The 16,207-nt window shown below is 47.8% G+C and overlaps 1 protein-coding gene across 1 annotated transcript in view; it reads left to right on the plus strand.

The window, feature by feature from the left end:
* LRRC28 (leucine rich repeat containing 28) overlaps positions 1-12,680 on the plus strand; it is a 133,748-nt gene extending 121,068 nt beyond the window's left edge. The window contains exon 10 of the mRNA XM_040970289.1: positions 11,946-12,680. Within this exon, the coding sequence (XP_040826223.1) occupies positions 11,946-12,018 (73 nt within the window). The 3' untranslated portion in view covers positions 12,019-12,680. The remainder of the gene's footprint in view (positions 1-11,945) is intronic.
* Positions 12,681-16,207: the final 3,527 nt, after the last annotated feature.

Below are 16,207 nucleotides of genomic sequence, written 5' to 3' on the forward strand. Positions count from 1 at the left end.
ATAAATGCCTGTGTTTCTGTTTTGAATTTCTCACCTTCGAAATGGCATTCTCATGCCACTCTGTTTCTTGACACAGTGCCTTGAATTTGCTAAGAATGTTCACTAAGTGAAAATAATAATAATAAAATACTATGGCTCTTCACTTACCCATCAAGTGTGGGGTCCTGGGGTGACATCTGACACCTTCTGCCTGTCCTTGCTGCCAGGGAAACTTGTGTTGTGATCACATCTGGACTTTTGCTGGAGTGACGGTGTGGTGTGATGAGAGCACGGCCCACGGCTGCAGGCCTGGCTCTCGTGAGAACGTGGGCGAGCTGTGAACATCTCTCAGCTGCCGAGCTGCATGCAGCCTTGAAGTGGGGCTGCACAGCCTGTGTCTCAGGGCTGTGATGAAGGCAAATGCTGGCATAGAAACGCACCAAATGCTGTTAGCACTGGCGTCTCCCTCCCCAGCCTCCCCCGGCTGTGTGTAGCTTTTTCTTGTTGTGGATGATCCTGTTTCTTATTGCTTTCAGTCCCTGTCTCCTTTCCCAGTATTGTTCACATTTTCCACTTACAGGAGTCCTGCTGCAGACCTTGCTAATTTGCTGCTTCTAATCTCTGATGATCAGATAGCCGAATTTTGGAGAATTGTCAGATTTGGGAGAATTGCGTTTAAATTATAGACAAGGGCTAAGCCAGTTTCTAAGTACATTTCGTACACAAATAAAGTTAGCAATACAATGGTCATAGCTATGTGCAGTCGTTGCACATAGTGGTCAAACGCACAGGCCCTTATTCCAACCCCTCCCCTGGAGACCCAAGGGAGTAACAGGACATCTCTGAACAAGAGAGTACTGCTAATGCCTACTTGTTATGGCCACTGTGAGGAGCCCCAGACAGCGCCCAGCAGCCTGTCATGTCTGCTCTGTAGTGTGGAGACCATGGATGCGTTAATTTTGTTGTGTTTTTAGCAGATGATCTTGATATTGACAAGGGATCACCAGAGAACAATCTTACTTCATTTAAACTGCAGTTAAAATTCTTGTGCATTGTTCCTGTGCAACTTGCTGTAGAAGATATATCCTTACTAGAAAAATGGAAATGTAAATGAAACAGCTCACTCAGTCTCTGAATCTCCAGTTAAAAAATAAACTTTCTTGTTACTGTGTCATTTGTAGATGACAATAAAATAGGTTCATCAAATGAAGACACTAACTTTGGGTGAGATTTCTTTAAATATTTACTTATTTTTGCTGGAAAGTCAGATGTGCAGAGAGACAGGAAGATCCTCCATCAGCTGATTCACCCCCCAAATAGCCACAATGGCCAAAGCTGAGCTAACCGTAAGTCAGGAGCCAGGAGCCTCCTCTGGGTCTCCCACAGGAGTGCAGAGTTCCAAGCTCTTGGACTAACCTCTACTGCCCTCCCAGGCCATAAGCAGGGAGTTGGATGGGAAGTGGAGCAGCCAGGACACAAATTGGCGCCCATATGGGATTCCAATGCATGCAAGGTGAGGATTCAGCTACTTAGACCATCGCACCAGGCCCAACTTTGGATGAAATTCATAGGATGTATTCAGCATGTGCTTTCCTGCCATAACTTGACATTGTGTCGGTACATGAATACACAGTGCTAATTAAGTGAGAAGTGTGTGAAGCACAAAGGACTCAGGCAGTGTCCTGCGCCACAGTGGCCAAGATAGCGACATGGCCTTTTGTGGAGAGTTAATGTTGGGGTCTGAGGCTGAGTTTGTGGTTTTCATTTCATCCACCAGACTGTGCCTTCCCAGGTTGCCATGGAGATTATATCAAAAGTGCTGACTGCAGTTGCTGCCATGATCTTTAGAGCAACTTTCTCCCGTAATTGAAAAACCAAGTCCTCGAATCTCCAGTAGCTTGTGGCTGGAAGCAGAATCAATATTTTTTAAAGTTTTAATTAATTTTTTATTCATTTGAAAAGCAAAAATTGATCGATCCATCGTCTATCCTCTGGTTCACTCCTTAAGTGCCTGTAACACCTGGACAGAATCAGGCCAAAACAAGGAGCCAGTGACTCGGCCTGGACCACCCCGCCGCAGGTCCACAGGCCTCGGGCACCTAGCCACCCTGCTGCTCCCCAACGTGCCGTAGCAGACCTGAACCTGTCACTACGACATGGGATGCTGGTTCCACGCAGTGTCCTTACTGCCTTGTGAAATACTTAAGGTATTGTAAACTCTAAACAGCCATGGTAATATTTCAAGCTACCTAAAGAATTCAGTCAGCATTGCTTATTAAAAAACAATACACTGTGTCATCCAACATTTAGTTCAGTGGAGTCATCTGGCATTGTTTTCAAGGAGAGCGTGTGAATGTACTCTAAGCGAATTCCATGAAGTGTTAGCTTCAACCTAAGTTTAATACAGAGCAAAGGAAAGAGAAATCACAATATTTCTGCCTCAACCATTAATGCCCAACATTTTGCATATGCACAACAGGGAAGAATGACTTGAATATTCATGACTTCTGATCCTACAGGCATAGTGAATTTTTCAGTCCCAAGATTTATTGTCCATGTATTAAACTGGGGAAGTTCAAGTAAGGGGAGTGTTTATCACGAGTCTAATTCAGTGCATGATGGTCTCCTTGTCTCAGGGAAACGGAGTGCCCTCCTTGCAGTGCGCTCACTCGGTGCTCTCCTTACCAGCGTCTGTGGAGATTCCCATAGCAGCACGCTGTTGATTCTTCAGGGACGGCGACCTGAGAGTCCTATAACACACCCGCTCTCACACCCCTTCCCTGAAATGGAATCAGACCCCAGCCCCTCCACACCTGGGGGCTCTTCAGGCTGGCTCCTGCTTCAGAAAGTAACACACTTATCCCTGCAGTTCAGGGCTCCCACTGCTCCCTCTTCAGCTCCAGTCCTTTGGAAGTGCTGCCCCAGAACTTAGGGCAAATCCTTGGAGCCAGCCCTCTGACCCTCGCTGGAGGCTGGGGTAGGGCACAAGTCCCAGGACTTCCCAGTGACCAGCCCCGAGTGGAAGTTCTCTTGTTAACACTTGCCACTCGGCAGATCCTGAGACTTTCAGGAACGGGTGGCAGCAGAGTGGAAGACCAACTAGAGTTTCATACTGTCACACCCTCCAAAATTCCTGTGGTCTTCACGCCATCCAGCGTCCTCAAAAGTCCCTAGCCTGCTGTTCCAGCATCCACTTGCTATCTCAAATTCTCATCGTAAAAACCCTGTAAACAAGGTCTGGCAAGCCAACGAAGCCAGAGGACAGAGCGTCTGCTTCCGGTGCACAGTGTCGGGAGCAGCAGGGGCAGACCTGTATTTTTCAACAAGTAAACAAGAGGACTCAGGGCCCAGATCAGGCTCCAGCCTGGAAGGGCAGTTAATGTGAGGTTTAAGGCTTGGTTCCAGGCTCTGTCTCCACACCCCTCGGCCCACCCCTAGGCTCTCTCTTCCTTCCCCATGAGGATAATGCGTGTCAGCTGTGTGCCCATCCTGGCGGGTCACGGTCTGAACCCTTGCTTCGTCTGTGTCTGCCCTGTTCAGTCCGCACTGGCAGCATCTTGCCTGAAATGGCTGCTGAGACCCCCGCCCCCCCAGTTCCAGCCCCAGTTGTCCACACCTCCACTGCCTTCACAGCCTTGTATTTTTCATATAAATAGGCTGGGAAAATCCAAATCCTTGAAGATCTGATTGTTTTTTCTTTGTAATTCCCTCATATTATCACTCAGCAACAGGGCTGGGCAAGGCTGCCCCTTAACCCCTTAGCCCCAAAGTCTCTTCCACTGAATCTCTTAAAACATCTCGAGCTGGGCCAAGTGTGATAGCCCTAGTGGCTAAATCCTTACCGTATAGGCACCAGGATCCCATACGGGCTCCCACTCGTGTCTCAGCTGCTCCACTTGCCAACCAGCTCCCTACTTGTGGCATAGGAAAACAGTACAAGATGGCCCAAAGCCTTGGAACCCTGCACCTGCCTGGGAGACCAGGTTCATGGCTCGTGGCTTCGGATAGGCTTAGCTCTGGCCGTTGCAGCCATTTTGGAAAGTGAACCAGTATATAGAAGATCTTTCACTCTGTATTTCCTTCTCTCTGTAAATCTGCCTTTCCAATAAAAAATTCCAACAACAATAAAAAGACCTCTTGGGCTCTGTGTCCCACCTGCAGCACGCTGTGCAGCCAGACCATAAGCCACCTCATGGCAGGAGTGCTGTTCTCCAGCTCCTTCCAACTCGTGCCTTATTTCTGTCCCAGACTTCAGCAGATGTGCCTACTGCATTCCAGCAGATTTCTGTTCATGGGGGAAGATGCATTCTCCAAACAACGGAAAGTCTCCCACTCTTCCCCGCACATGCCTTTGCCAGACTCCCTTTATTTCTACCAAGAGTCTCTTTAGACATTTTCTATTTTCTAACCTGTTAGCCAGTGTCAAAACAACTTGCACATCTTTAGGTGTCTGACAGTGGCACCTCTTGTCCCAAGAGAGACGCTTTACTCTCCGATGGAGAGAAGGAAGTGGAGGAGAGGAGGAAGAGATACTGACTTTAAGTCATTGGCTCACCTAGTTGTGGGGTAGCAGGTTACAAAGGGAAGGGCAGAGTGGCCACTCGCGTCGACATTCCGGGGATAGATGAGGTTGCAGCATCACTGAGTCAAGTTTCTGCAGGACACAGGCTGGAACCCAGGAGGAGCACATCAGGAAAAGAAGGCCTTCCCCATCTGCTTCTCGGCTCGCAATACCTGCGAGTGGCTGGCACCGCTCACACTGCGGAGGAGCCTACTGATTTAAATACTGACCTCATCTAGAAAATGCATACCTTCACAGCATCATCTAGACTGGCGCTTGCCTACACTGCTGGGCAACACAGCCCATCTTTGAAGTTAACCCTTACAGGTGTTTGGAAGATCTTACGTAAACTTCCAGGAGCTGCATGATTCTTTCCACTTTGCCAAATCAGGCATTAGGCCTAACATGTACTGCAGTGTGCCTTTGGGTATTGGTGGTGGGTGACACCTCTGCTTTTGTCCTGGCAGGCCCTCGGAGGCAATGAGAGAACTCTCTGGTCTCAAGAGCCAAGAGACTGACCCTGCTAGGAAGTGAGATGAGTGCATTGGACCTAGTCATAGGAATTGCACACATCAGTTCTTCCTGTCCCCCGCGCCCCCCCCCGGCACCATTCCCATTCTATAGGGGAACCTCAGGATGAGGAACTGGGGTCTGAACCCTAGCAGTCCAGCTCCAAATCTGTATTTTGCTAAGAGTTTTATTTTATTTGAACGAGTTACATAGAGGGAGAGAGGCAGAGATATCTCATCCACTGGTTCACTCCCCGGATGACTGCAAGGGCTAAGAGCTGGGCCAGGCTGAAGCCAGGCCTCCCATGTGACTGGCAGGGGCCCAAACATGTTGGCCATCTTCCACTGCTTTTCCCAGGCTGTTAGCAAGCAGCTGGATTGGAAATAGAATAGCTGGGACATGAACTGGTACACGTATGGACTGATGGCATTGTATATGGCAGTTTTACCTACTTTACCACAGCACTGGCCCCTAAGCTCAGTCTTCCTAGCAACAAACCCTCACAGGAATGAATGCACTCCTACCAGATCTGACCCTTCCTGGGAAGCGGTATGGATGTGCTGGTGAAGGTGGAGCCCCCATGACCCAGGCCTCGCCTCCTTAGGGCCCCACCATACTGAGGACCAAGTGCCCTCCCCACCATTGGCATGAGAGGCGGTTTAACTGTGTTGTGCTGTTCGACTTTTAGAAATCTCTCTGTTTATGTTTGCATAACTCACTGCTTTTGGGATCCTTGTCTTCCAGACTGGAGTGATTACAGGTGTACCAGGTGGCAAGGCGCCCCCTGCCCGCCCGAACCACCATGGGCCAAGGGAGCAGTGTGGATGCCCTTCTCCCTTCGCCTGCAGTTATTTCTTTAATACTCTCTGCCCTCTGGTCCTTATACCATGTTTCAGGTTTCTTCATCTGTAGCTATTTGTTCTGTACTATCCGGTAAGACCAGTGGTGCTGGCATTGCTTGCATATTTGGGAGGTTTTCTATAATTTCAGCAGAAATCTAGCCATGGGCACCTTCTGAAAAGCAGCATGAAGTTTCCTACAGGTCAGATGATCTTGTAGAAATGTAAGCAAGTTGTTCTTGACGGTGAGTGGCCATCTGCTTTGTGCCACACTTAGTACTAGGGGATTCTGATTTCTGATTATTTTTCTATTCACAAGCAGACATCAAAAAACTCTTGGAGAATGGAATTAAAAATATGTGCATTTTACAGCCCCCCCCCAAAAAAAAAACTGAAATGCATGCAGATAATAGCACTTCAAAAAGTTCTGGAAGATGTATATTATGAAAAAAACTATTCATAACTTCATTTTTTTTGTACCAAAATTAATAGCTTCTATTTCAATTTTCCACCAACTTTTTTGAAATAGCCTCCAGTCTCTCCCTGGCATTTCAGCCTCAGCTGCAACACACAGACTCCTGCGTGGGACATAGTCACTGTCAGCATCAATATTAAGAAGCAGATAAAGTACGGTATGGCTGATTCTTCCTAAGTGACTGTGTCCACAGGCGGGGGAGTTCATCTTCGCAGCTGTGGCTTACAAATTTTGTTACTCTTTGGCTTGAATCTCTCCATGAGTCAAAGATACGCTTTTTGTTCTTAAATCAGGAAACACATTTGCAGGAGAAAAGAGAAACACACACACACACTTCTAATGATACTCATGGGCTCCAGTACGTGCCAACAGCTTTGTGATTTGTTCTTTTCTCAACTGTGGCATTCCTGAATTTGAAAAACAAGCCGACATGCTCTTTCTTCTGCTTCCCTGTAAATATGCTCAAAGATTTCAGTGCAACACATGTCTTGTCTGGAGTTCTTTGGTGAAGTCAGCAGCGTTGTCTGTACAGTAGGGCCCATTGCTTCATCCATAGCTTTTCCTCACTCTCATGTCTATGATACTGATTATTTTCCTATTACAGTTCTCCACCATCACAGCTTTAACCAACGCAAATGAATGCTTAAGGCAGTTGATGTATTGGTGTTTCTAGTGATTCCAGTGACTAAGACACAAACAGAGGCTGAATGTTCTTAGATGAGGCTCACAGAAGCAGCTAAGCAGATGCACCTTGGATTTCTTTGCCACACAAACACGACACAACCGGGTTACCCATCCCATCTCTTGAGCTTGGAGGCAGGCCGTGGTGATCTAGCAAACAATGAGCTTCTGTGCGTGTAACCCACCTCTTCCTGGAGTCGTCTCTTTTGCCTGGATGCCCTGCGTTTCCAGTCTCAACAGTTGTGATGTGAAGTGCAGCCTTTCTATGAATGATTTTCATGGAACAGTAATCTCCAATAGGGAGCAGGCTGGTGTTGTGACATAGAGGTTAAACTGCCACACAGGCATCCTGTGTGAGCGCCTGGCCACTCCTCTTCCCATCCAGCTCTCTGCTAATGCACCTTGGAAATCAGCAGCAGATCCAAGTGCTTGGGCCACTGCCACTCACATGGGAAACCCAGATAAAACTGCAGACTCCTGGCTTCTGCCAGACCCTGCCCGGTTGTTGCAGCTATGTGGAGAGTGAACCAATGAATGCAAGGCTTCTTTCTCCCTCTCTGCCTTTGATTCTGCCTTTCAAATAAATAAATCTTAAAAAATAAAAAAAAAATTGTTAGTCCCCAAAAATGCACTTGATATTTAAGATCTTTTTGTGTCTGAAGTTCATTTCATTTGGTATTTCACAAATGTATACATCATGGAGTAGATGAACACAGAGAACTGAGTTTCTAATTTTGAAAACTTGGAAGTAAAGGCAGCTGTTTGTCCTCATGGTTCAGTTGGGTCCCGTGTAGGCATGCCCAGCTTTGGTGCCTGCCCCAGTTCCCATTGGAGCTTCCTGCTCATGCAGACCATGGGAGATTGCCTTACGCAGTTGGGTCCGTGCTACATATAGGGTACCTGGACTGAGGTCCTGACAGCCCAAGCCTGGCCATCACAGGTACTGGGGAGGTGAACCACATGATAGAAGCTCTCATTCTGTGTGTGTGTGCGTGTGTGAAATTAGAAAAATGCAAAGTATATAATAGCTGAAATTTTATGTATTCTCCTGAAATAAGAAAAAAAAATATTGAAAGCGATGCTTGATTTTTTTACTTTCTTAATGTCATTTGAAAACCAATTTTTAAGTTTTGTCCAGGTTAACTTTACCCAAGCTAGTGCTGTTCATGTGCCCAGAAGTTTTTACTCACAACCAATCATGAAGCCATTCTGTTTTTCTGTCAGCCTGTACCAAGCTGTCTTGTTTATTACGATGACTATACTGTAGACCTTACTATCAAGTAGAATTATACATCTTTCAAGATTCTTGCAGCTGTAAAGGCTATACTTTTGTATTAAACTTCCTGTATAAGTTTCCTGTTGAGATGTTTTTATAAGAATTGCATTTAACCTATACATCACTTTGTGGAGAAATGACATCTCTGTCATGAGTTCTAGTTCATGAGTACAATTTTTTTTTTCATTTAATTTGAATCTTTTATTGCTTTCATCAGCATCTGATTTTCTGTAGGTTCTTGTTTTATTAAGTTTATATCCAAGTGGTTACATTTTTAAAAATATATTATTTTTGCTTTAAAGTCAGAGTTACAGAGGGGTGGAGAGAGACAGAGAGAGCTTCCACCTACTGGTTCATTCCTCAGATGGCCACGATGGCCAGAGCTGGGCTGCTCCAAAACTGAGAGCCACGAGTTTCTTCTGGGTCTCCCATGTGAGTGCAGAGGCCTAAGGCCTTGGGCCCACTCCGTGTCTTTTCCAGGCCATTCGCTGGAAGTGGGATCAGAAGTAGAGCAGCGGAGACTCAAGCCTGTGCCCATATGGAATGCTGGAGCCACTGGTGGAGGATTGGCTTGTTACAACACTGCACTGGTCCTCAAATATAACTCTTTAAATGTATTTTTTTTTTCATTTATTTGGAAGGCAAAGCTAGAGAGAGACAGAGAGAGAGAGAGATCATCCATCTACTGATTCAGTCCTCGAACACCCAGGATAGCTAGGGTTGCACCAGGTCAGAAACAGGAGCCATTCACCAGGATCTCGTGGTAGCTGGCAGGGCCACATGAGCTATCCTCTGCTTCCTCCCGAGGGGTTCTGGCCGGGAGCTCCTTGGGACTCAAGGGACCTGGAGAAAAACCGGCTTTCTTTCTGCAGTGCTTATGTTGTTGTATTTTTAGTTTCCTCGTGTTTGTCGTTAGTGTATGGAAATGTCTTTGGTATGTGTGTATTAACCTCATGTGCTGGAAGATTGCTAAACTGGCTGACCAGTTCTGGGAGTCTCTGTGGATTTCCTGAGATTTCCTATGTGGACAGTTGGGCCATATCATCTTACAGAGGAGCTGTTTTATTTCTTCCTTTCGATCTATGTGCCTTTTATTTCTTTGCTTTGCTTTATTGCAGGAATTAGGACTTCCTGTCCTGTGTTGACTAAGTGGTGAGACTCGACCTCTTTGTTCCCATTCTGAGAAAAAAACCTTGGCCTTCCACAGCTGAGTGCAACAGTGCCAGTGAGGCTTTGTCCTGTTCTTTCCATCTAATTGACAAGGAGTTCAGTGCATACCTTGCTGAGAATGGAATTTTGTGTTTTGTAAGATGCCTTTTCTGAGTCTGCTGAAGTGACCATATGGTTTTTCTTCAATATCCTTATATGACAGATGACATGGGTTCTCAAACTTTATCCCAGACTCTAAAATACCTAGAATAACTTCAATTAGATCACACTGCAAAGTCCTTTTTATGCATTTCTGAGTTGTTAGTACCTTGCTGAGGGACCATGAAAGACACTATTTTAAATGTCTGACATGCATCTGTGCAGTTGTTCATACTACCCCCTCATTCCTCTTTAAAGATCACAAGCTTTGTTGTGATGTCACCTACCTCATCTCCAATTCTGTAGTTTCTCTCCTTTTGTCTTTGTCCACTTTACTGGTTATTGGGATTTTTGTTTTGTTTTTTAGATTTTATTTGAAAGAGAGAGTTATAGGAAGAAGGAGAGACAAAGAAGGGAAGAGAAGAAAGATCTTCCACCTGCTGGTTCATTCCCCAAACGACTGGACCAAACCAAAGCCAAAAGCCTGGACCTCTGTTTGCGGGGCAAGGGCCCAAATGCCTGGGCCATCTTGTGCTGCTTTCCCAGGCACATTAGCAGAGAGAGGGGATCAGAAGTGGAGTAGCTAGGACATAAACCAGTGCTCGTATGGGATGTTGGCCTTGTGGGCAGGTGTGGCGGAGGTGGGGGAGGGTGGTAAGGGGCAGCTTAACCTACCATGCCTCGCTGCCAGCCCCAGAAGCCTAGATTATTGATTTGAGATGTTTATTTTCTAAATGTAGGCATTTAGTGCTATAAATTTCTCTCAGCAATGCTGAAGCTATATCCCAAAATATTTGTACGATGTATATCTTTTGGGCCCAGTGTGGTGGCCCAGTGGCTAAATCATCCCCTTGCAAGTACCAGGATCCCACATGGGTGCTGGTTTGTATCCTGGCTGCTCCACTTCCCATCCAGCTCCATGCTTATGGCCTCGGAGGAAAGTGGATGATGGCCCAGGGCCTTGGGACCCTCCAGCCATGTGGGAGACCCAGAAAAAGCTCTGACTCCTGGCTTCGGATGAGCTCAACCTCAGCCATTGAGGACACTTGAGGAGTGAACCAGCAGATGGAAGATCGTGTTCTGTCCTTCTGTCTGTAAATCTGCCTTACCGATAAAAATAAGTCTTTAAAACAAATTGTATCCACTTGAAGCACAGAAAGTGAGAATTCCCATCCAGTGACTCTCCCCAAACACATGCAGTGGTACCCCAGCAGGGACCCACTTGGGGGCTGGAAAGCCTCATGTTCCTGTGGATAGCAGGAACCCCACTACCTGTGTCATTATCTCAGCAGTCTGCAGCGGCAGGAACGTGGGAGTCACAGGTGACAGGATCTTAATCTCTGGGCCAACAGCCTACCTGCCCCATAACTGAGGCTCTTTTCCAGAATCTTTACTTACAGGAGACAGAGAGATGTAAAGCGTCTCGTCCTCCCTCACCCGGTTTCAGAGCCCCGGAGGTGCAGCAGTGTGACCCGAGCGTCAGATACGACCAAGGACCAAGGAAGCATGTCCTTTCGTTTCCGCATGTTCAGGAACATTCCTGACCGCCTTCTGTTGCTGTTCTCCAGTTGTTTCCATTGCGGTCAGAAGCACACTCGGTGACTTTGACTTTCTTTGAACTGATTGCTCTTCGTTCTCTGATCTCCTAGTGGATGTTTGGGCTGTTGATTTGAACCCTTCTTTTAAAACTACATGTAGATAGTCTTGAAGTTCGCTCTTAAGAACTGGTTTTGCTCTGTTGTCCAGCCACAGACCCAGGGTTCGTTGTGATGTTCAACTCTGGACCCTCCCTGATTCTGCTGATAGTTGAGCCCGTTGCTGGGAGTAGGTTGTTAGAAGTTTCTAGCTCTGATTATGAATTTATCTATTTGTTTGTCTTCCAGCTCTATTTTTAATAGTTTTACTCATACAGCTCATCCTTTAAATTGTACAGCTGGCTTCTAGTGTATCCAAAGATCTTTGCAAATTAACTACTTGATGCTGGAATATTTTCTTGCCTCTAAATGAAGTTCTGATCATAAGCTCTTACCCCTCTGTCCTCATGTACTCGTTCCCAGACAGCTGCTTCCTGCCTTCTGCCTCTGCAGACCTCCCAGTGCAGTCCTTGTGCTTGCAGTTGTGCTTCTAGTAAACAGGCAGGTGGAATATGCAGAAGGTTCATTCCTCCCTCCCGGCTAGCCTGGGGAGAGTGTGTGCTCTCCCCACTGGGGAACTTGGCTGAGCTTTAGTTTAACAACGAATGAGACTCTCCAGTGGAAAGAGTCTAGAAGCTTGCGTCTGAAACTCACGGTGTCCTTTTCTCCCCGCCCCTTCCAGGAGGACAGCTGTGAGCTTCGTAGCTTACTGCTGCTCCAGCCAGTGTCTGCAGACTTTCCACCTGCTGAGCTGATGAGCCCTGCGCAGCCACCGCGGCTCTGCCTGCTCCACGCCGCGCTCTGTACCGCGGCCGCCTCAGCAGAAGCAGAAGGCTGCAGGCAGGCCGGACCAGGCCCTCTCGCCCTGCTGTGTCCAGTGTGGGTGCTGCAGAACTCTGTGGAACTGTCGTGATGGGAAAAGACTTGACCCTTCTCCAAGCTGGAATATATCCTCCCTCAGATGAGGGAGCCTGGATCTTCTGTGGTTTGTTCATCCTGACAGTGTCTCGCCCACCTGCTTGCTGTTTGCTTGGATGAGGCGTCCCAAATCCCATCTGAAGCAAATACGCCTCAGCTCCCTACAGAGCTATCATCCGACAGACGGCCAGATCGACTCCGGCACACACAAACCTCCAGCGAGACTTCCATCTCCCCCAGAGGCTTCTCTCCCAAAGGGGTTATCCTCCAACTTTCTCCCACGAAGGGGTGCCAGGTTTTAAAGACTGAGCTGAGCCCAGCACCTGGATTCTGAACTCTTTAGGGATGCAAGAGGTGCCTAGGTTGGTGGCAAAGCAAGAGCCTGGGGGAGGCCCCCGAGGACCCCCGCGTGCACCCCCTCTGCGAAACCACAATCAGGCACAGCCTTGCAGTGGACCAGCATCTGAAAACCGGAAATGTAGATTGTAATAAAATACATTCTTTTGAAATATTACAGAAAGAGCATCGTAGAAATTTTCTTTTAAGTGTTTTTATGTACCAGAGAGGAATTTGAGAAATGCTGAAAGCTTTCGAAGATCTGAGTTCTCTTTCTCCGTCTAAACGTCTTCCTTATAATGGGAGGCAGGGGGTGGTGGGGGACCTTTTAAAACATCATTCACAGGCCATAGAAAATTATCCACTTAAAAATTAAGCTGCTGTCGATTAGTGAATTTCGAGTCCTGATTGTGGTTGCCTTGACAGGGCCAGGCCAGTTGCTTTTGCAGCCTTATACAGCATGCAGCCAGACCTTCTGAACTCTAAAGGCGGAGGCACACCTCAGATTAAGTTCTCCCATGTCCTGTTGGATGGGCTTATGATTAAATTTACACTAAAGGTTTTCTGCTGCACACCAAAAACAGGCTCCAGGCACTGCCTCCAGGTCCTTGCAGGCCGACTCCACGCACAGCCCTTGCATACTCACTTACCTGCCAGGTGTGCAGGGCAGTGTGCAACCTGAGCCTCAACTACTGACTGGGCATACTGCCGTCCAGCGGCCTTCCAGCAGGTCCCAGGGTAGCCTAGGAGTCCTACGGGAAATCTCAGTACAGAATGTGTGGGACAGCAACCCTTCCCAAAAGCAGGACTGTCACACCTGCCCTGCCTTCCACAGGTGGTGTTGTCATAGTGAGTGCTGCCAGCTGCTCATTGGGTGGCAGCTGCCAAATGATTTTTTATTTCAATATTTCTTTATTTTTATTGGCAAGGCATATTTACAGAGAAGCCAGGAGCCTCCTCTAGGTCTCTCGTGCAAGTGTAGAGTCCCAAGGTACTGAGCCATCCTCTACTTCTTTCCCAGGCCACAAGCAGGGAGCTGGTTGAGAAATAGAGCAGCCAGCCAAACGGCCCATATGGGATGCCAGCACCAGCAAGTGTAGGATTACCAATTGAGCCATTGCACTGGGCCCCAAATGACTGGTTTTTTTAAAACATTTTTTTATAATTTGAATGCAGTTCTGGGAGGCAGAGCAGGAAGGTTTGCTAGGTGGAAGAATTCAAAGAATTTCCAACTCTATAAATCAGTGTTGCTGCCTGCCCCTGTAAAGCCATCCTCTCGCAGTGCCAAAAGCCCTCCCTGGTTTGCTGACCAGCATGTGTTTGCTTTACAGTGCCCCTGCCGCCTGCTGCCCAGAAAGGCCTCCAGTGGGCAGTGGTGGCAGAACAACATCACCCAGTTCCCCAGCTGCATGCACACTCCCTCACTCTTGTCTCCTGCTCAGCCTTGACATTGTGGTGGTTTGGAGCCAAACAGGAATGGAAGGACTGCACTGAAACCCAGCACTCTGGAGTGGTTGTCAGGTTTGAGTATCACCCCCTACATGCGTTAAGGAGGAGGGAAATGTGGCATAAATCTTCACAAACATGCCACAGACCTAAATGTCTGCTGCCTGGCACCTAAGTCCCAGCAAAATGCCGCTCCATCTTCTCCCGTCGTTCTTGACAGCCACACATCTGGAGCTGTGAAATGTGTGGAAGTTCAATAGTCAAGATTCCCCTTGCAATAAGTTTGCTTTAGTTCTTTGGAAAGTTTGCAAAGGTTCTCACCAGTCAGGCATCTTCTCTCCAGCGAACATTGAGCAGCAGGGGGCTGGCCAGGGGAGCAGAGGCCGCCTCCCCCTCTATCCCTGGTGGCCTGAGCTTTACAGATGAGAATGGAACTCAGGATGTGGTCTCCCTGGTGCGGTTCAGTATGGAAATGTTACGGTGAATTCACAGACATCACCCCTGATCTCTGGCTGTTACAAGGAGGAAGATTCCTCTACGGCTGACTTTTGGTTTTGGATTTTCAAGATTTACTTTTCTTGAAGTGACAGATTTACAGACAGGAGAAGTAGATCTTCCATTGGTTGGTTCACTCCCCAGTGGCCACAGTGGCTAGAGCTGAGATGAACCGAAGCCAGGAGCTTCCTCCAGGTCTCCCACTCAGGTGCAGGGTCCCATGGCTTTGGGCCATCATCAACCACTTTCCCAGGCCACAAAGCTGGATGGGAAGTGGAGCAGCTGGGTCATGAACTGGCACCCATATGAGATCCTGGTGCTTGGAGATGGAAGCTTAACCAATTGAGCCCTTACACTGGCCCCCATGCTGCATATTTGAATTGTCCAAGGTTGTTTGAGCATATCACATTCTGCTGAGCAACAGTTATGTTAGCTAGAAAAATACCTGCTGCAGTAGCAGTATTGCATGGAAGGGTACTTGGAAAGTAGAATCTGTTCAGGTGAGTTTGCAGCATTAAGTTCACTTGAAGTTAGCAGGAAGTTTTAAAATCCAGGGTAGCACCACAGCAGGAGCCTTCTTGTGTCTGTGGAGTCCATTTTAGCATGTTTCCTCCATGCAGGTACAATGTTACAACTTCTATTAACCTGTATTTTAATCTCACATTTAAAAATCCCATCAGTGCACAGGAGCTGGCAGGTGGCTCAGAGAGGAATGAGCCCCACCTGCGACCCGGCCTTCCTGGACCTTCCTAGGCCTGGAGGAACTCCCACCTGCGACCCAACTCTCCTGAGTAAGGAGGAACCCCCACCTGCGACCCAGCCCTCCTGAGTAAGGAGGAAGCTCCACCTGCGACCCGGCCTTCCTGAATCAGAACAAACTGCCACCTGAGACCCGGCCTTCCTGGGCCATGAGGAGCCCCCACCTGTGGCCTGACCTTTCTGGGCCAGGAGAGCAAGGACTGCAGGAGACGTCTGTCCATTTATGCACTGCACACCTCACTAGAAGACCCTCGCGCTCTGACTTATCAGGTGTACTGGGTGTGGGTCTGCCTCCTGTTTGCTGTTGCACTTTATGAATTCTCATGTGCACAGGCAAAGGGAACTGCCTCAGCCGCAGCTGCCACTGAGGTTCTGCCTGTCATGTTCCCAGTAGTACAAACCTACTTTGTAATCCCTAGGGACTTCCAAGGCCAAGTTTTAAAACTAGTAATAAATCCAGGTTTCTCTTTCCTGACTTGAAAAAGCAGACATCCTTGTTTAGGCTACAGAAAGTTCCACATGGCTTCAGCAGGAATCAAAACATTTGCGTTGGGTTGATGTATGAGGCTGGAGTCCTAAGTGCACCGACACTGAGGCGAGGCAGCCTCCTGTGACTCAGTACCAGGATGCAGTCGCTCCATAGCCTGGTAAGCACACCCTCTAAGGGAAGCCAGTACAGCCCTGGACATCTCATGCTTTCTAGCTCTGTGGTCTCCTTACGCTTCTGCTCGCTTCCAGGAAGGGGCAGCCAAAATCAGGGTGACGGGGCCATTCCTACAGTTCTCCAGGGACTCAGCAAGTACCAGATGTTTTATAAAGTCTGTACTTTACAATATAGCTTCTTGCCTGTCCAAAAGTCTTTCACCTCTTACTGCCCCAACCCAGGAGCATCAGCTAACAGAGCAGGCAGCGTTACCAGTGACTAGGAAAGGACTGACCCGAGCTTGGTGGCTGCCATGTCAGTCAAGAAGCAAGGTGACTTCAAGGTCT

Source organism: Ochotona curzoniae, unplaced genomic scaffold (genome assembly GCF_017591425.1).
Source record: "Ochotona curzoniae isolate NIBS_2020 unplaced genomic scaffold, NIBS_Ocur_1.0 scaffold_4701, whole genome shotgun sequence".
NCBI lineage: Eukaryota > Metazoa > Chordata > Mammalia > Lagomorpha > Ochotonidae > Ochotona > Ochotona curzoniae.